Genomic DNA, 20,746 nt, shown 5'->3' with positions numbered 1-20,746 from the left:
GAGTCCCTGAGCACGGAGCAGGAATAAGCCTGAACCCAACCAATGTCTTTTATATATCTTTTGGCATATAAAACGGGGCATAAGGGATCCCTATAAGAAAACTATGCTACAGGTACACAGTGGAAAAGAAAATCATGCAGTATGTTCTGCCCCATTAAAAGAAAAAAGTTCTGATCTTGATTCATTTAATTATTACCAAGTAAATTTTATTGATTTGACATTTCTATTCTTTCTTACATTTTAGGGGAAAGTGAGAACAGGTGCTAGGCACATATCTGATTGAATTTGCATGGTACTGCTTGACACAGGAACATACCACTGGTGACTTAGTTGGTATGTTCCTGTATCAGGTAACACAAATTACAATGTGTAGTCAATGTGTTTTAAAATGCAGTTAAATTCTACCTGTTGGCTTACCATTTAGGCACTTATTTAATCCTTGTCTTTCAGCATATAAAATGGGGCATAATGGATCCCTGTAAGAAAACTATGATATAGGTACACAGTGGAAAAGACCACGTTGGGTGAATTTAGTCAGGAAGAGAGGGGCATATACATAATCATTACATAATGGTCTCCCTCGTGTGTGGGATATAAAGCAACAGAGCAAGGAAACAATAAATGCCCCAAGGCAGCAGAGACTGAGAACAGTCTTTGGAAGGAAGCGTATCGCTCACTGTGGGAGGGTGGGCATGCACTGTATGAAGGGGGGTCAGCTGCCATTCTGGTAGCAGCTAAGATACCGGAATGCTTTATGCAGGAAGCCTGCCATAGTCACTGTCATAAATCGTGGTGCCTCAGATTAAAATTTTTAAAAAACTTAAGTGAGGGTAAGAACAGTATTGCATCTTGACCATCTGGTCTGTGTGTGCAATGGTGCTCTCACTTGGAGATAGCGTGGACATGTGGAGTAAACCAGACTATCCATTGTATAGGTTTCTTTAATTATACTCGGCAGTGGGATAATGTTACAGTGGATTTTTCAGGCCATATCTCTGTTGCTTGGTCACACATGACTATAATTTTCCCAAGATAACACAGCCAATAAGTAAACTGACCTATTAAAAAGTAACTAAGGGATCTCTAGATATTGAGGGACCGCCAGTTCATTAGTGATCTGAGGATGTTCATTTTGTCTAAGCACGACTAAGGTGGTCCAAAGAAGGTCCAGTGCTCAGGACCGTGTGCAGTGTTTGAACCGGGGCCAGCTGCGTGCAAGACAAGTGTAACCCCTATACTCTTCTCTGGCCCTGACTTCAGCTTTTACTGTTTTTTTTTGTTTGTTTGTTTTTGTGGGGTTTTTTTGTTTGTTTTTCACTTTAAGTTTTGTTAGTTATTTTGTGTGGTTTTTGTTCTGTTTTGGGCCACACCTGGTAGTGCTCAGTTCTTACTCGTGGCTCTACACTCAGGGATCACTCCTGTTGGTGACCAAGGGACCATATGGCATGCCAGGGATCCAGCCCAGGTCAGCCATGGACAAGGCAAGCACCCTGCCAACTATACTATGGCTCTGGCCCTTTGGAGTTTTGGGATTCATTTCAGTTTGGGGGTTGTTATTTTTAGACACTTTGAGCCACACCTGGCTGTGCTCAGTCTTCACTCCGGCCCCTTTGCTCAGGGATTACCCCTGGCGTGGGGGACTGTCTTGGGTGCCAAGAATTGAGCCCTGGTCAGGCGCTTGCAATGTAAGTGCCCTGCCCTCTGTACTATCTCCTTGGCTCCTTTTTCTTTTAAGTTTTAATTATGCGTATCACTGCTTTTTTTTTTCTCTCCACTTCTCAGTGATGCATCTTAGAAAATTGACATCTGCTCTGCTTCCTCAGTTGGTAAATGCATCTTTTTTCCCCTTTACCGTTCATTTTTGCATAATTATCAGCAACCTTTGGTTTCAAAATATAAAGAACTTTCTCTAGTTCTTACCTTCTTTTTTTAAAAAAAAAAAACACTTTTTTGAGGGGCCAAAGAGATGGTACAGTGGGTAGGATCCTTTCCACCTTGCATGCCACCTAACTGGGTTTAATCTCCAGCATCCCATATAGTAATTCCCGAGTGCAGAGCCAGGAATAGCCCCTGAGCATCACCGGGTGTAACCCGAGAAGCCAAAAAAATAAAGCCATAATGATTAATCACCACAAACAATATCCCAAGTACTCCCAGGGAAGACCCCTGACCACCACAAGGTGTAGCCTAACCTCTCTCCACTCCCCAAAAAAACTTAAAGTAAAAAACAGGCAAAAGTTATTCTCTGGGGAGTAGTGAGAGAAGAATGGACACAGAATACAAGAGTGGCTGTGAGACTTTGTTGCTTTTCTTTTGTTCGCCTCATATACAGTGGTGTTTTTGTTGTTGTTGTTTGTTTTGTTAATTCTTTAGGCTCTTCAGCTTCTTCACTGTTTCCCTTTGGACACACGATTAAAAGATGGCAGTAAGTATAACTCAGACTTTAAGAAAAAAAATTAATGCCCTTTTTTTTTTTGACTGCCAGATAATATCTGTATCTTTAATTAGGTTTGTTTTGGCAATCACCAAAAAGACCCCCGTCTCCAATAAAATTTGATATAAATGAGCCTTTGTAAGTATATCCAGTTTCATATACATATATGTGTGTGTTTTATTGTAAGTTTCCTAGCTGTGTAAAGTCTTACATTGCTACTTTGATTAATATAAAGTATTACAACCCTTATTAATGTTAAATGTTAACATAGTCTTAAACAACAAGCCTTGTACCACCCCTCTCCTACACAGTCTGCTTACATACATAATAATGTATTTTTTTCATCGGGAAAGCAAAGTGACTTCTTTGACTTTGTTCATAGACTAGCAAGACAACATGTTTTATTTAATGAATTGAGTATTTAAAAAATATCGGTTATATGCAAGGAGAAAGGAAGTAGTCTCTGATTGCTACTGTTTCCCTACATAATCTCGGATTTTCAGAGGAGTTGCTCTTTGGAGTGCAAATACCTATATATGCTACATAGAATTAATATTTCTCTATTCATACATATACAGATGTGTGTACATTTTACTTGCACACTCACTAACCTTCCTTTCAACAAATGAGTGTTTAATTTTGTCACCTGGTGGTTACTTTATAGTACAGCCACCTTTTCTCGGTTGTCTCTCTTAGCCAAGTAGCACTCACTGGCCTATAGCATGCTTTGAACACAGAAGATCCAGGTTTGATTCTGGCATCACCAAGGTCAAGCACCTCAGCACTGAGCTGGGAGTAGTCCCCAAGCACTGTGGGGTGTGGCACAAAATAGTAAAACTAATTCTGATTGTTGCTCTTATAAAACTTACTTTTCTTATAAGCAGGCTCCTTAGGATGCTTAGTTTGAATCTGATGTAAACTCTGTAAAACCAAATGTGTGGTATTTTCCTTTGTATTAAGATTAGTTTCTTTTATTTGCATAATTTTCCTACTCTGGCTATTCTTTCTAAAGCAGTTGCTCTCACTACCCTGGATGTTAGTGTTTATGAGATTAAACATTTGATATTTTCTTTTTTCCATACTGGCTTAGCCTAGACCAGAATTTCATTGCCTTACTATCAAAAAAAGAAAGATCCAATAACAGGAAGATGATGCTGTTGTTTTTCTTAAAACATTGTAAAAGCTGTAGTTACTGGCCAATTAAACATTTCTTTGAAACTGCACTAACTGTTCTATTTTTTAATTTCAAAAGGCACTTCAGTTTCCTTCTGAATGCTGCGAAGTTGTATGCTGCAATCTATTGCATTTCATTTACAGCAAAGGTAAGATAGTCTTTAGCTCCAAGAAAGTGATACATCCCCGATTAGCTAATAGCATTGTCAAAATTTATTCACTCATTATAGCAGTCATTCTTTGACTTAAACTGTTCTTTTGTCATTTCATTTCCCATTCTAACATGCAGAAGCTAAAGTCTTACTGCAGCATTATCACACAAAAAAAGTAAAATTTACTTTCTAAATTTAAATAGGAAACATTTGTTTAGAAAAATATTTTTAAGATATAACTTATTACTTCAACTATTAATGCTCTGAAAAGCCAGAGCAAGTTGATTATAATTTTTAAGTATCCCTTTGTTAAGATGTTTTCACTTAGTGAGGTAAGGATATATGATTCCAGGAAATTTGAAAATGCTTATGTTCATATCTATTTTCTTAAACCTCATCCTCTGATGTATCTAATTAGTTTTATTTGAGAATACATATCTACATTAATTATTTTTTCTTCAAAGAATTATTTTAAATTGCTCTACTTTCATGTAGTTTGGGAAATTATGAATCAAATCCTTAATGCTGACTTTTTGGATCCAACCTAAATTGATCTAAAAAACTTTTTAATTAATTATTCTTGGCAATTAATGTGTAGCAAAATAAATGTGTTAATAAAAATAGTGACATTTGGTCTGTTAAACTTTTCGAGAAAAGGGTAATTTTGTGATGGGCGGTGAATGATCTCAGAACTAACATGTCTTGAGGTTTCCCTCAATTCCTTCTTAAAGATGGGATTTGGGGCTGGAGCAATAGCACAGCGAGTAGGACTTGCACACAACTCACCCGGGTTCGATTCCCAGCATCCCATATGGCCCCCTGAGCACCACAAGGAGCGATTCCTGAGTGCATGAGCCAGGAGTAACCCCTGTGCCTCGATGGGTGTGACTCAAAAAGAAAAAAAAAATTTTTTTAAAGAATGGGATTTGCTAGTATCAAACAAATCTAAATTTATCTCAAACTAAGTAATTATTTCCTGCTTCTCAGGGTGGAAATTTTAGCACTTTGTTCTTATTGAGAATAACTTTGTTCAGAGAACTTGTAAATTTATGAATAGTCCCTTATCACAAGACACTATCTAATATTCAGAACAGTCCTTTGATTTCATTCTGTTTAATTTGCATGAATAATGCCTAGGATGTCAGGGGTATTTTTTCCCACTAAGTATTTTTTAATGCACCACCTTGCACCCCAGCCTTTATGAAGGATATCTTTATTTCTGTAGAAATAAAAATACATGCCATAGAAATAGTCTATTAAGATGATGGAATTTCATCAGTTATACAGTTGGGGTGGGGGGTGGGGGGTATACCGGGGATTTTGGTGGTGGAATATGGGCACTGGTGAAAGGATGGTGTTTGAATACGGTATAACTGAGACATAAACCTGAGAACTCTGTAACTTTACACATGATGATAAAATTAAAAAAATATAAATAAATAAAAAAATAAAAGGTAAAAACAATGAACAAAAAAAAATTTTAAAAAGATGATGGAATTATTTAAATCTTTTAATATGATAAGAGGACATTTTTAGCTTTCCTTAATAGTATATGTTTAGCTTTAAGTTTAGAATTGAAAATTAATATTTTTAATTAATTTATCTTTTTTTAAAAACAGGACATATCAGCAGATGCTTTTTTGAATATTCTTTCCAAAGTGAAAATTGAGGAATTCAAGCCTTCCAACAAGGTACGTTTAGAAATTTAGCAAATTGCTTAACAAATTTATTTAGAAAATCCTGTTTGAACTTTTGTTTTGGGGCTTTTTCTTTGGGAGCCACACGAATAGGTGCTCAGGGCTATCTCCTGGCTCTGTGCTCAGAGACCATTTTGGGTGCCAGGGATCATACCTGGGTTAGCCACATGTAAGGCAAACTCCTTATCAACTGTACTGTCTTACCAAGCCCAGTAATTGAGCTTCTAATTCAAGATTCATTCTAATTTTATAGAATACTGTAATGAGCAAAAGCTTTGCTCTTGTTGAGGTTACATTTTAATGGTTCAGGATAGTCTTTTTTTTTTTTTTAAGCAATAGTGATATATTGTAATATGAATCTGTGCAGTAATAACAGAATAAAGCAAGAAGAAAATGGTGAGATGGTGTAATTTCCTGTGAAAGGAAATGGGAAAAAAAATCTATCTTGGTAAGGTGATTTGAGCAGAATCCTGTAGGAAGAGAGGGAGAGGGAGCCTTCCTGTAATTTGCAGGCAGCAGTAATAGTGCAGTGAAAGGCCTTTGCAAACTTTGAAGGCGGGTGTTATCTGAAGAGCATTCAGCAGGAGTGACAGATAGGAGCGGTCGTTGGGTTCCGAGAGCCGCATGTTCTATAGAATATGCCAGTGGAAGGCTTGAAGCAGCGAGCACAGTCTGACTTAGTTTAAAAAGGGACAACTCTGGCTATTGTGATACTAGTGATTTACTCTATGTGACACAAGGAGACAGAAAATACTCTTAGCAGATTGTAGGCAAAAAGCTGATGCTTCTCATGAGGGTGGTGTAAATAGGAAATTGTTTGATAAGGGGTTGGTTTATATATATATTTTGCAATAGCCCTGATAGGACTTAAAGGCGATTGGAATTGGAGTAAAAGAGATTGGAATTTTCTTAGTTGAAAATTAAGTTAAAAGCCAGCTTAATAGCTGGCATACACTCTACCACTGAGCTCCATTCCTACCCTTACTGTAGAAATTTTAAAGAAATCTTTATAAACTCAAGTTTTTATATACCTTCAGTAAATAATTTTGACACCCATTATGATTGAGTAAGCAAGATAACTGTCCCTGTTCCAGTGAGTTTGCATGTCCTCGTGAGGAAAGAGATAATAAAACAAGTACTCTGCTTACATAATATTAGTTAATAATAGACGGTGTAAAATACATCATACCATAAAGTCTAATAACCTAATTAAATAGAGGAGATAGGGGCCGGAGCGATAGCACAGCGGGTAGGGCGTTTGCCTTGCACGCGGCCGACCCAGGTTCGATCCCCAGCATCCCATATGGTCCCCCAAGCACCGCCAGGAGTAATTCCTGAGTGCAGAGCCAGGAGTAACCCCTGAGCATCGCTGGGTGTGACCCAAAAAGCAAAAAAAAAAAAAGAGGAGATAGTTTCTCTACATTGGTAAAGCCAGTATAGCAACTAAGCTTAGGTGAAGGATGTTGATAAATGTATGTCTGTGCATATATTTAAAGGTTGTTCAAACAGATGAAGCTGCAAGGAAACCAGATCATGTTCCTGTTAGCAGTGAAGATGAGAGGAATGCTGTTTTCCAACTAGAAAAGGCCATTGCATCTAATGAAGCTACAGCAAGTAAGGAGGAATGTAAAAATGCTTGGTGAGGGGCTGGAGCTCTAGTTCAGAGACATGTGCACTTGACTTGCATGCGGCCAACCCAGGTTTAATCCCCAGCACCCCATATAGTCCCCCGATCCCCACCAGGAGTAATTCCTTAGTGCAAACCTAGGAGTAAGTTCTCAGCACTGCTGGGTGTTGCAAAAAAAAAAAAATTAAATCAGTACTTTTATTTTCACTAAGTTTTGTGCACAAAAGCATGTGGGGTTGAGTAGTAAATACCTCAATAATGACACTAGTTGGGAACTGAGATATTGAGGTAGAGCATTTGCTTTGCATGTGTGAGCTTGTGGGTTTGAGCTCCAGAACTAGGTATGTAGATAGATGTTATATAGAGAGAGTTAAAAGTTGATTACATTAATAAAAATCATCACTCTACTTTAGTTGAATAAATTTATAATTTACCCGGTTTCCTTTACCTTTAAAGACTGAAATTTATATTTACTTTGTTGTTACTTTGATAGCTTTAGTACTAAACAGCCTCTGTTGTTGTGCCTTTGTAACTTACGGATAGCATAGTAAGAAAAAAATTAGTCCTTAAGATCCAGTTAAGATATTTTAAGATAAAGAAGTACAAACATTTATCTTAGTCTCCTTACTCTTTGTTATTACTGACAGAATACAAACTGACCTACAAACATCCTTATTTACTCATTGTAAACACTAGGGATCTGAGTTTTTAACTCTGTGAAACTATACCTGTTAAGTCTAGACCTGCCCACTATTTTTTATATGACTGGTTTCCAAACTCAGGTTCTTATACATATGTCACTAATCACTGTATCACTGTCATCCCATTGTTGGATTTGCTCAAGCGGGCACCAGTAAGTCTCCATTTTTTGCTGTCACATGCTAGTGTAGCCTGATGGTGTGCTGGGGGCTCTTTCGGGATCAGGAGAATGAGGACTGTCCTTACTGTTTTTGGCGTATTGAGTACGCCACAGGTAGCTTGCCAGGCTCTGCCGTGCGGGCAGGATACTTGCGATAGCTTGCTGAGCTCCATGAGAGGGATGGAGGCTTTTGGGACGGTCAGTAAAGTTAGGGAAAATAACCTAATTATCCAACTGTTTTGCAAAGGAATGGCAGTTATCTTGATTTAATTACTATACTAAAAAAGGCTTAACATGCTTTTTCATTTCATCGCAGACAAATAGAATCATTTGTCTAATACTTCTCAAGGATACATGTTTATTAGATTGACAAAATATAGTGTAGTATTGATGAATCAATTTGTGAATAATAGCCAGTGTTAACCCTTTTTTATTATAAACCATGTAATAGATGTATGTGATTTTTTTTTCATTTTTATGTATGGGGGGGGGGTTATATATAAAAACTTACCTAATTTAGTGGTACTAAATTCAGCATTTTCATGTCCATCAGTAACTTCAGTTTTCTAGATTCTTCTTGTATTTGTAAAAGTAATAAATTCACATTCAGTTTTACCTATTAGAACCTTCACTACTTACTAGGACACCTTTTCTGGTTATTGTCACAGGTGATCTTCAGATGGCAGTGCTTTCATTTGAGAAAGATGATGATCAGAATGGACATATAGATTTTATCACAGCTGCATCAAATCTCCGTGCTAAAATGTATAGCATTGAACCTGCTGACCGTTTCAAGACAAAGCGCATAGCTGGTAAAATCATACCCGCCATAGCAACATCTACCGCTGCAGTTTCTGGCTTGGTGAGTTCATGATACTCAGATCTGACATCTGCTTCTTCATCTCTCTCTTGTCTTCCCTGATGTATCCCCTCCAGCCTGCTTCTGAGATTTCTTAGGAGATGAGGGGATACCTATTTGTGTATTCAAAGAGTAAAATACGAGGGGCCGCGGCCGCTCTTTCTCTCTCACTGCCCTCTTCAGTGGTCTCACACCACTTCCCCCACCCCAGGGTAGCTGATGGCGATGGGCGAATGAGGTAGAGAACGAGGGCCAGGCTGGATGGTGTCCATTGGGAGAGAACAAGGGTCAGGCTGGTTGGTGCCCACTGGAGTTTATTCCATTCCCATCTCCATTTTCTTCCTCCTGGATCCCTTTTCCCTGATCCCCCTCATCCTCCTTTAGGGTCCTGCTCCTTCATACTTCTCCTTCCTGCTTCTGCTTCCTGCTTCTCCTTCTGCATCCCCCAGCCCACTCTTACAGCCTTAGTTAAGTTCCAGAGCATGAAGGATTGGGGATTACAGTAATTACACGTAGGAGTGGTCATACAGTCAGCAGAGGTAAAGTCCTTCCCTCAGGGGAAGCTGCTTCTAGGACAGATTCTCATTCAGGACGACCCACCCAAGAGCCCAAGAGCCCAAGAGCGGAATCCCATGTGTGTGTTTCTCCTCTCCTTTTCCAACAAACATATAAACATTCATAATATTAATCCTGTTGTATGGACTCAGTAAGAGATACATTAAGCTTATAGGATTGCTCTCCTGGGGCCATCTCCCTATCGATCTCAGACTACAGTGCTCAGGCTAGATTAGTCTTTCCTAACCCACATGGGAGAGCCTGGCAAGCTCCCCGTGGTGTATTCATATGCCAAAACCAGTAACAATGATGGGTCTCATTCCCCTGACCCTAAAAGTGTCTCCAGTGTGGCACTGTTGGGAAGAACGAGTAAAGAGAGGCTTCTAAAATCTCAGGGCTAGGATAAATGGAGATGTTACTGAGACCGCTCGAGAAAATCAACAATCAGCACGATGATGATGATGATGATCCCCTAGTAGGGATCCCTAGCATGTCATTGAATCATGACAGCATTTGTCTATGACGATGCTCTTAACTTATAGTTAAGTATCATGGCACTTTGGCCTGGCCCATTTTGATACCAGGGTAGCTCACAGCTTGCCCTGGGTCCATTCAGTCCCTCATCGGAACTCTGCTTTTGGGGTGCTAGGAACTAAGGGAAACTGAGGCTTAAGTTGAGAAAGCAGATGTCCGGGAATGAATATTATTCGGAGCCAATTAACTCATAAAGTTATAAAAACATAATATTAACTGTCTTGCTATGTCTATACAAAAAGGACATTATTTTAAAGTAAACTATTCAAAAGACATAAGGAGAGGAGAAAGGCAATATTTAACTTACAATACAAGTTCACTGTCCTTAGAAGGATCTGACCTTACAAGTTAACAGAGTCTGATTAAGGAGGAAAGGTGATTAACTGGTTGGGAAAGAGAGCACAGAGAAGTTACAGATAAGCACAGAGGAATGGGAGTGACTTGGGAGCACTGTGATGGTTGTAACCCAGTAAACCTAAGCTCCCTTTGGCAAGGGAGAAAGGACAAACCAATGTTATCCTACACCTGTTGATCTTATAATTTAAAGTTTCAAGATACTGAGAAAATGCAGCAATCTTGATTTACTTTATACAAAGTATAAAGTGGAAAATCAAAAACATTTTAGTATTTAAGAAATAATAATAATAATAAGTTCTTGAGCCGAAAGAATAGTCCAAGGGTTCAGGCTCTTCACTTGCATGCTGTAGACACTGGTTCAAGCCCCGGCAGCACCACCAAGAGTACTGATGTCTGAATAAAGAGCTGGGAGTCAGCCCTGAGCTCAAACAGGTGCATTTTCTCAACTTAAGCCTCAGTTTCCCTTAGTTCCTAGCACCCCAAAAGCAGGGTTCCGATGAGGGACTGAATGGACACAGGGCAAGCTGTGAGCTACCCTGGCATCGAAATGAGCCAGGCCAAGTGCCATAATACTTAATTGTAAGTTCAGAGCATAGTCATGGACAAATTCTTTCATGATCCAAAGAGTAGCAACAGGATTAAGACCCTGCTAGGGTTAAGAAAGATTAATCTCTCCTGAGCACTGTAGTCTGAGATCTATAGCAAGATGTCCTCAGGAAAACCGCCCTATAAGTATGGGTTTTTTTCTTGTACGCAATAATCTTCTTAATCATAACCTTTGTTTTAAGAATTCAGGAATGTTAGATATATGCCACTAAAGTCAAAAAGTTTTCTGCTCTTACTGTGATCAGGCTGCCTTCTTTTCTCTAGGTTGCGCTGGAGTTGATCAAAGTTGCAGGTGGCTATCCATTTGAAACCTACAAAAATTGTTTCCTTAACTTAGCCATTCCAGTTATGGTGTTTACAGAGACATCGGAAGTGAAAAAAACTGAAATCAGGTATGTATAAATATATTTTTCTCGCTTAATGAGAAATGAAACAAGAGTCACTTCTAAAAGGGAAAAATGCTAGCTTTACATCTTTCTTTATGTAAATACTGACATCGCTTCAAAACCAGTTCAAAATCTAATCTTCATAAAGCATTTTTGACTAGAGTAGCCAAAAATGGCACAAACTTACCGACCACACTATTTGAGATTTTGCTTTCTTATAATCTCACCCGTTTTTATTTACCCAGTAAAGGAGAATGTACTCCTAGTAGTCTGAGCAGTGGATCATAAGATTTCGATCCTACGCCCCCAAATAATGTGACAAAGTAAAGCAGTTTTCCTGCTTAGAGCTTTACTTTTCAGATTGTTGGTAATCTAAAATTGAACATTTGTCTTGGCCAGCTGTGACAGTGTATTCATAGATTACTGATTAGAGGGCTAGAGTGATAGCACAGCAGGTAGGGCATTTGCGTTGCACATGGCTGACCTGGGTTCGATTCCCAGCATCCCATATGGTCCCCCGAGCACCGCCAGGAGTAATTCCTGAGTGCATGAGCCAGGAGTAACACCTGTGCATTGCTGGGTGTAACCCAAAAAGGAAAAAAAAAAAAAGATTACTGATTAGAGTTTAAAATAGTGTAATCAGAGGTCAGAAAGGTAGAACAGTGAGTAAGGCCTTGTCCTTATATGCAGCTGACTCAGGTTCAATCTCCAGCATCCCATATCATTGCTCATGTCTGCCAAGAGTGATCCTTAAGCACAGAGCCAAGAATAAGCCCCAAGTGTCACCAAGTGTAGCTCAAAAACAAAAAATAAGATAGTCTGGCCTTTCAAAAAGGAGAAATGTAGCACTGTTGCTTTGAAGATAAGCTTGTACTCATCATCTGGAATGATATGTGAAAGACAGTTCATTCTGGCTTTGTCATAGACAAAGATTGGAACAACCAAGGGCTGGAGAAATAGTACAGCAGGTAAGGCGCTTGCCTTGCACGCAGCCAACCTGGGTTTGATCCCTGGCATCCTTTATGGTCCTCTGAGCACTGCTAGGAATGAACCCTGAGTGAAGAGTCAGGAATAACCCTGGAGCACCAGGAACAACCAAAGAACTTAATAATAAGGAAATGTAACGTCCACTTAGAAAATGTTATGAAGGACCAAGCCAAGAGTATGGCACAAGTGTTAGAAACCATTGCATGTGCAAGACTGTGGGCTTCATCCTGCCAAAATGGGGTAGAAGTGGTCCCTAGGGCCTCAATGTGACTCGCACAAAAGTATGACCCTCACAAATTTGAATTGGTTAATTAGAACTCTGGGGCCTGAGAGATAGAACAGGGGTAGAGCACTTGCCTTACACACACTTGAATCCAGTTCAATCCCCACGTCGCATACACACTCCCAAACCCAGAGCTCTTGGCCCAAAACTCTGGGGGTTATGTCCCCTCAACTCAAGTCAGAGCTCTTAGAAGACATACTAACATATGATGAGATAGTGAGACACCACCAGAAGGGGCACTAGGGACTTGTAAAAGTGATTACCCAGGTGATGTGACAAGGAGATTATAGATTATGAAATATTTTGAAATTGTGTTTTCCCCTTTTTCTCCATGTTAATTTCTGTAACCACAAATAATCTGCCCTTGGGATGTTAGAGGCCAGGGGAAGATAATCAGCTCTGGAGAGAGCTCAAAGTGCTGGGGTTTGTGGTTTGCATGTGGGAGACTGGTGTTTGTCCCCTGACACTGCATGGTCGCCCCGCACTGGTGAGAGTAACCCCCTGAATAATAATCTGGGAGTAGTCCGAGTAAAGCAAGCTTAAATAGACAGGAGAAAATTAAGATATTTTTCTCTCTTTGCATATTTTTTCTACAACAGAAATGGAATATCATTTACAATTTGGGACAGGTGGACTATACATGGAAAAGAAGACTTCACCCTTTTGGATTTTATAAATGCAGTCAAAGTAAGACATGTACTTGTTTCTTTATAACTTCAAATTTGTCGTTTATATAACTTTATTAGAGGTTTTTATATACATCAATTGGAATTTTCTCTTTTTTTACTGGTTTTAAAATATTGTCAACCCCAACCCCCAAAAAATAAATCTCAAAGAGTAAACATTTAAAAAAAATTTGACAGCCAGTATTTTGTGTTTGTTTGGAGCACTGAGGTTTTTTTTTTTTCAATTATTATTATAGGAGAAATATGGAATTGAGCCAACAATGGTGGTACAGGGAGTCAAAATGCTTTATGTTCCTATAATGCCTGGACATGCAAAAAGATTGAAGCTAACGTGAGTATTGAATATTATAGGCAAAAGATATACAGAAGATAAGACAAACTTAAGACATGTTGTGAAATTCAATATCTAGGTTATAAATATGATTCACTCTTGTCTAATGGCATTAATAATGTGAACCTACCAATATCAACACGTTAATTCAGAATACATTACAGTATTCCTGTGACTATATCATAGTTCGGTCAGCTTTCCAGGAAAAAATAAGCATAGAACCCTAATGTGTTGAACACCCCACATAAAAGTAATGAGTCTCGGGGCTGGAGCGATAGTACATCAAGTGGGGTGCTTGCCTTGCATGCTGCAGCTGACCCCACTTGATCCCTCAAACCTCATACAGTTCCCCAAGGCCGCCAGGAGTAAATCTTGGGTACAGAGCCAGGAGTAAGCCCTAAGCACTCTGGGTGTGCAGCCCTCCTCCCCCCACAAAGAAAGATCTCTCTCTTACTAGAAAATCCGTTATGACAGGAGTTATGAAATTGAAGTATAAAATAAATACCAAATCATTACTTTTGTTCATTTATTAAACAAACTTTCCTTTAAAAATGTGTGCTGTGCTCTGGATATTTTTTATTTGGGGGCTATGTCTGTCAGTGCTCGGACTCTGCTTAGGGATCACTCCTGATGGTGCTCCCGGGACCATGAACCCAGGTTAGCTGTGTGCATGACAAGCACTAACAGTTGGACTGTCTCTTTGGCTCTGTTTGGGGGACTTTTATCAGATTTAGGGATATAGCATTGAAGAAACTGAAGTCCCTATCCTCCTTAGATTCTTTGCATAACACAACTAAGCCAATTGGAGAAAAGAGTAGAAGAAAGTGGTATTGCAAGATTATATTGAATAGTCAAGGTATTCCCTTTCCCTGTCACGTTCTCTCCTAATAAAATGGCATAATGGCCCTTAGTGATTTAATTCCCAGTTCTCTTCACTTTTTTCACTGTACTCCAGCTATACTAGCCTCCTTACGTTTTTTTTCTCCAAAACTCTAGTTCTCCATCATGGAGTCTTCACTGTAACTCTTTGCTTGTAACTCTTTCTGAGAAGGTAACCTGGCTAAGCTTACATCTCATATAGTCAAGAGGTATTCATGAGCCCTGCTGGATACATCTTGTCCACTGCCCAGCTTAGCATTCCCAGTCCTCTTTGCTCTTCTGTTTCTCTATTGTTCATAACACTTAGCACTGTCTTAAAACTACTTTATGTCTTACTTATAGTAGCTGTTTATTTTATCTTTTCTGCCGCTAAAATCTAAGTTTCATAAGGGCAAAATTTTGTTAAATCTCTTCACTTGCATATCTATCTCAAAATCTCCAGAGCAGCATCAAGATGATTGGTGTGGAGCTAGAGAGATAGTCTGGGGGTTAAGGTGTTTGCTTTATATGTGGCAGACCCCAGTTTGATCCCTACCATCACCAGAAGGATGCCCTGTGCACAATTAATGTGTTACCTCCTCAAAAAAAAAAAGAATGTCACGAATAAAGAATATATAATAGGTACTTGAACATAAGTAAACTTTAAATATGATTGTCAATAAGATCAATTATTGAATCCCATCTTGATTATCTGTGCTTTGAAAGACCAAATTCCCCCAGTTAGTAAGGTTTTTTAAATGGTGCAGCAGTTCACCATAAACGCTTTATAAAAGTCGGTCAAATTTTAAACCTCCAGCATGATAGATTTTGTGAATAAATCTTTCTTTTGTTTTACTGTTCACTTCAGCAGCTATCTATTGGAACATTCCCCACAAAATTCTGGACAAGCTTGGCTTCAGATAGACATGAGTTCACAAGTAGTTCAGCTCTTATTTTGTCACATTGAGTGACTTATTGATCCCTCTTGAAACTTTTTTTGTCAGCAAATAGTAATAATTCAGCCCATAACTTTTAAGCACTGAAATAGTAGTTTGGACAAGCCATGTGCTGACAAGTGGGAGTCTCAGTGATACTCTTAATATTTTGTCATCTTGTATCTATCAGACAGTCCTTGCATTCAAGAGTCCACAATCTATTGAGACTAAAAGTATTCAGTAAACTTAAAAAGCAATAGAATAACTAATATAATGAAGTTTTTTAGAGTATGCATACTAACTCAAATTGAGAGCTAAATAGAAAAAAAAAACTTTGTAAAATGGATTAAATAAATTACATAATTCAGAACTTGACAGGTAATCAGGATTCGTGATAGATTATAGAATAACATTGGTTTGTCCTTTCTCCCTGGCTACAGGGAACTTAGGTTTATTGGGTTACACCCATCACAGTGCTCCTGGGGTACTCTTATTCCTCTGTGTTCATTGGAATATAGCTCTAAACATTTTAGGTTTAACATTGGTATGTCCTTTCTCCCTGGCTGCAAGGAAACTTAGATTTATTGGATTACACCCATCCACAGTATTCCCGAGACATTCCCATTCCTCTGTGATTATCTGTAACCTCTTCTCTGGTCTGCTTTCCCAACTGGTCAGTCACCTTTATTCCCAAATAAGACTCTGTTGACTATAAGATCAGATCCTTCTAGAATACTGGATTTGTATTTGTAAATGAAATACTGCTTTTCTCTTCTCCTTACGTCATTTGCATAGTTACTTCAGCGCGATGTCCTTTTTGTATTGACACAGGAAGACAGTTAATGCCATGCTTTTGTAACCTGGAAGTTAATTGATTCCAAATAATATTCCCTCCTGGGCATCTGTTTTCTCAACTTAAGCCTCAGTTGCCCTTAGTTCTAGCACCCCAAAAGCAGGGTTCCAATGAGGGACTGAATGGACGCAGGGCAAGCTGTGAGCTACCCTGGCATCGAAATGAGCCATAATACTTAACTGTAAGTTAAGAGCACGGATGGTCATGGACAAATTCTTTCATGATCCAAAGAGTAGCAACGGGATTAGGACCCTGCTAGGGTTAAGAAAGATTAATCTTTCCTGAGCATTGTAGCCTGAGATCTATAGCAAGATCTCCTCAGGAAAGTCACCCTATAAGCTTAATGTATCTCTTACTGTGTCCATACAAAATGATTAATATATTAAGTAGAACTAAGATGAATGTTTAAATGGTTGTTGGACTAAGGAAAGGAGAAGTGCACCTCTAGGTGGTATTTGGCCGTTAGATGGGCCATTTGCTGAATTTGAATTTGTCCTAGGAGAGGCTTCCCCTGAAAGAAGGACTTTGCATCGTTGTTTGTATGACCACACCTATTGTAATTGTTACCCCATCCCCCATGATTGGGGAATATAATTTAGGCTGTAAGAAAAGGGCAGGGGGAGAAGGATTAAGGAGAATCAAGGAGGATGGAGCAGAATAGGGGGAGGATCAAGGAGACTCGGAAAGAGAAGGGTAGAGGAGAATGGAGATGAGATTGGAATAAATTGCAACTGATCAACAACCAGCCTGCACCTCGTTTCCTCTTTTGTCTGCCCGTTGCCATCTGCCATCCAGGGTGGGGGAAGCAGCGCAAGACCACCGAACGCAGGCAGTGAGAGAGCGCCTCGAGTTTTGTGTTCATTTTTTGCACACACAGTAGGTAACGTGATTTGACAGAATAGCATATTTACATCATAAGATAATTCTGGCAAACAAGTAGATTTGGGGCTGGAGCAAACTAGAGACAACGTGCTTGAAGCTAATGCAACAGTGTCTGGAGTGTGTAGATAGTAATGTGATTCGACCAAATTGACATGAAAAATGGAAGTAGATTTTTTAATAACTAGGATACACATGAAATAAAAGAGAAAAACAGCACTTAAAAAATTATTTTCCTCTGATGCATCTAGCTGATGTTTAAAGACTGTCTGAGCCAGGTGTGAGCCGCCGGCACCTGCTTCTTATGTAGGAGCAGTGCCCATTGAGAGCAGTGCTCTCAAAGAGAAAGAAGGGCAATTTTAAAAAGACTTTAAGGTGTGTTCCATTTTATTTTTTACAGTGAAGTGCCTAAGCGGAGTTTGATACCTGTGAACTATTCAGGGAGTATAGGAGTATTCTCATTTTAAAAGCATTGCTTACACTGGGGACTTAAAGGGGGTTGTTTTGTAGCTTGGCATTGTTTTTAGTGTTATTGCTATTTTTCCAACTTTGTGCTTTTTTTTGTTTGTTTTTGGTCTTTTAATAAATATTCTGTATTTATTACAGCCAGCAGTATTCCATATTGATTCACCATCAGGAAATGTGTGTCTTGAGTTTAGATCTTTGATTAAAAAACATGTATTAAAGCAGATCAGATTTAAGTTGTCATATTTAGATACAAATGCAGGTTTTCTGGTTAGCATTTTATAAAATACATCCAAATTCTACCTATCATCTGAATTTATCTGTCCTTTTTTTGTTATTGTTGTTAGAATGCATAAACTTGTGAAGCCTTCTACTGAAAAGAAATATGTGGATCTTACTGTGTCATTTGCCCCAGACACTGATGGAGATGAAGATTTACCTGGACCTCCAGTAAGATACTACTTTAGTTATGACACTGATTAACAGAAGTTGTCTTAAAGTTTCTTCAGGATTGATTTTTGGACGAGATTGCATAATTCAGCAAAGCTAAAGGAAATCATCTCATAACACCATGGATTTCTCTTTGATGAAGCCTTAATGTAAGGGAAATATCCACAGAAAACTACAATGAAGAGTTATGAAACATTTTCGAGCAGAGTTGTAATATTTTTGGAGCATAGTATACACTTGTCTGGTGCATCACACAAGAATATGGTCGCAAGCAACTTTGAACTGGAATGCCATGTAATAATGCTTAATTTGTATCTTGACCTCTCTAAATAAAAAGAAAAAGATATATATATATATATTCCCTTAACAGAAGTGAGAAAATATCAAGAGACTTGAAAATTGTAAAAGCAATTTTCTAAATAGTGAATTCTGTTTTCTGAATTTTATCTTTCTTTAATATTTGAAGCCCACTTGTCTATACAAATATTGCTTGGCAACTTGTTCTTGTCGTGATTCGACTTTGAATTTTATACCAGCTGAAAGAGAAGGGGTGGTAGCAGTGGATGAAAAGTAGACATCAAGTTCCACAGTTATAGTTGCCCCTTAAGCTTTAAACAGAGTTTGTTGCATCACTGTCTTCCCCTAAATCAGGGTCTTTGTTAATAGCATCAGTGTTGTAAGCAGGAAGTCGATGGACATATCCACTTGGACTAAATATCAACAGTATTGTATGGGTTCTGACTGCTGACTTTAGAGAATCCGTTAATGTGAACAGATAAATGCAGCTGATCATTTTATTCTTCTGTCTGCCTTCTGATATGGCTGGTTTATTTATTTGGAACGCTAAACCTTATTGTCATAGTATGTTAAACCAAGAGATTTTGTATAGGTTATATCCCTAGAATTGATAAAATCTAGAAATTTAAAACAATCACTAGCTGAGTCTTGATTATTTTCCTGCAATCTAATGGAAAAATACATATTTTTTGGTATTTCATTTGAAAGGGAAGCATTAATTCTGCATTCCCAGAAAGTGACAAAAAAGTATGTAAGAAACATTTAGGTCTTTATTAATAGAAACCTTCTGTCTCCAAGTTAAAACTATAGCAAATATTTATAAGTAACTGTGTTCTCAGCACTGCAAACTCAGTGAATACATACAGCAAAAGCAATTGGCATTATATAAGACAGTAAATTGTTTTCTTAGAGCTGCTTTTCTGCTTTGCTTTCAGACAATTAGTAGGAACTTTGTAAGTTAAAAATCTCAGTATTAATCCATTTTTGGTGTCTTTTTATACACTTGACTAGAATTTTCTTTGTTTATTTACAGATATTTTAACTTACTTTATCAGCCAGCTAGCTATGTTGACATATTTTGTAAAAGTGTCATCATAAAAGTGGAGAAATATATGTGTACATATATATGTAGAGGATTAATTTGTATGACTAAAGGGTAATCCGCTTTGGAAGGTGAGAAGTAAACAGGATGAATTTATAGTAAATGGCCACCTTTGAAAATACTTTTTGTTCACTAAATGTTCTCCCGTCATCATGCATATTGCAAATTAAATTGTTACATTTAAATATTAATATTGAATTTAAGAATACCAGTGCTCTGATTTGGAACTCTAGAGGTTAGAAGTAATAAAAGGACTTTTTTGGTAAGAAGTCTTTTTTTTCTACTTTCTCTCTGTTTTGAGCTATATAACATAGTCCTCAACTCTGCTCTAATAGTGTTTCTATTTGACCTAAATTATGATGTCTTTAGAAGTAAATTTAGAATCCGCTATCAATTCTTATTTATAGAGATCAGTGCTTTAGCAAATAAACAAAATAACAAGGACTTTATTCGTTTTGTGATTAAACTTGAAACCATTTGTCTTTGTTTTTTTTTTTTTGTAAATAGTGAGTATTGCTGTTAACTTCTCTTAGTTCTGCTAAGCTGGAAAAGCAGGATAAAGTTAATGATATTGTTTTTATCTATTTTATTTCTGTACCATCATGAGATCGCTGTTAGTGATTGAAATATCAGGTGCAAAAGTCAATTTTATACGGTACTGCTTAGTAATTTTTTACTTATTAAAAATACATTAAAAATTTGACAATATTTTGTTATATTATTGACTCTAAAGATTCTGATTTTGCTATTTGTTCTATGTGAATGTTTGTTTTGTGTTGCCAAATTTGAAATTTTGCAACTGTATAGTACATGAGCTGCAATGTGTAGAGATTATATCAGTATACTTTGATTCCTGGAAATTGTGCTGAAACTATTGGGGTAAGTGATGTGGTCAGTCACACATAACACCGAGAAGGTGTGATAAGTCTTGACCGGGGATTTCTAAAATGCAGGCCTGTTCAAGGAAGTTCCATTACTGTCCGTAAGCTGGTCTAAATCATCTCAGTAGGGTGTGTATCCTTGTTTTTATGTTTTGTCTGTCATGGCACTCCCTGGTTGTCCCAATGAAAAAGCATGAAACGGTTCAACCAGTGTTCATACAGCTCGCTATTTTCTATTGTATAATTACTCAAATGAAGACAAAGAAGCTTGTCCTCTATTCCTGAGGAAAATAGTCTCTGCCTAATTATTGATTAGGGTCTCTTGACCTATAAATTCTCCTGAGCTTTGGAAAGGTGGGATGCACACGCAGAGTGGCCCTCGGGTGGAGGTGCTCAGGGACTGTGTGCAGAGTGGGATACAAACCAGGGCTGCGGCTGCGTGGTAGGCAGTCATCCTAACCTTCCTGCTGTCGCCTTCAGCCCCGACCTTAGCACTTTGG

General features: G+C 38.2%; 1 protein-coding gene across 1 annotated transcript in view; it reads left to right on the top strand.

The window, feature by feature from the left end:
- The window catches only part of UBA6 (ubiquitin like modifier activating enzyme 6), a 76,288-nt gene extending 56,207 nt beyond the window's left edge, over positions 1 to 20,081 (top strand). The window contains exons 24-33 of the mRNA XM_055139718.1: positions 2,374 to 2,425; positions 2,509 to 2,572; positions 3,687 to 3,756; positions 5,379 to 5,450; positions 6,953 to 7,070; positions 8,611 to 8,804; positions 11,118 to 11,245; positions 13,109 to 13,196; positions 13,432 to 13,526; positions 17,864 to 20,081. Of these exons, the coding sequence (XP_054995693.1) occupies positions 2,374 to 2,425; positions 2,509 to 2,572; positions 3,687 to 3,756; positions 5,379 to 5,450; positions 6,953 to 7,070; positions 8,611 to 8,804; positions 11,118 to 11,245; positions 13,109 to 13,196; positions 13,432 to 13,526; positions 17,864 to 17,999 (1,017 nt within the window). The 3' untranslated portion in view covers positions 18,000 to 20,081. The remainder of the gene's footprint in view (positions 1 to 2,373; positions 2,426 to 2,508; positions 2,573 to 3,686; positions 3,757 to 5,378; positions 5,451 to 6,952; positions 7,071 to 8,610; positions 8,805 to 11,117; positions 11,246 to 13,108; positions 13,197 to 13,431; positions 13,527 to 17,863) is intronic.
- The last annotated feature ends 665 nt before the right edge of the window (positions 20,082 to 20,746 follow it).

The sequence above is a fragment of the Sorex araneus genome, chromosome 5 (assembly GCF_027595985.1).
Source record: "Sorex araneus isolate mSorAra2 chromosome 5, mSorAra2.pri, whole genome shotgun sequence".
Lineage (NCBI taxonomy): Eukaryota > Metazoa > Chordata > Mammalia > Eulipotyphla > Soricidae > Sorex > Sorex araneus.
Note: the sequence above shows the minus strand (reverse complement) of the source record. Positions and strands in the feature narration are given on the sequence as shown.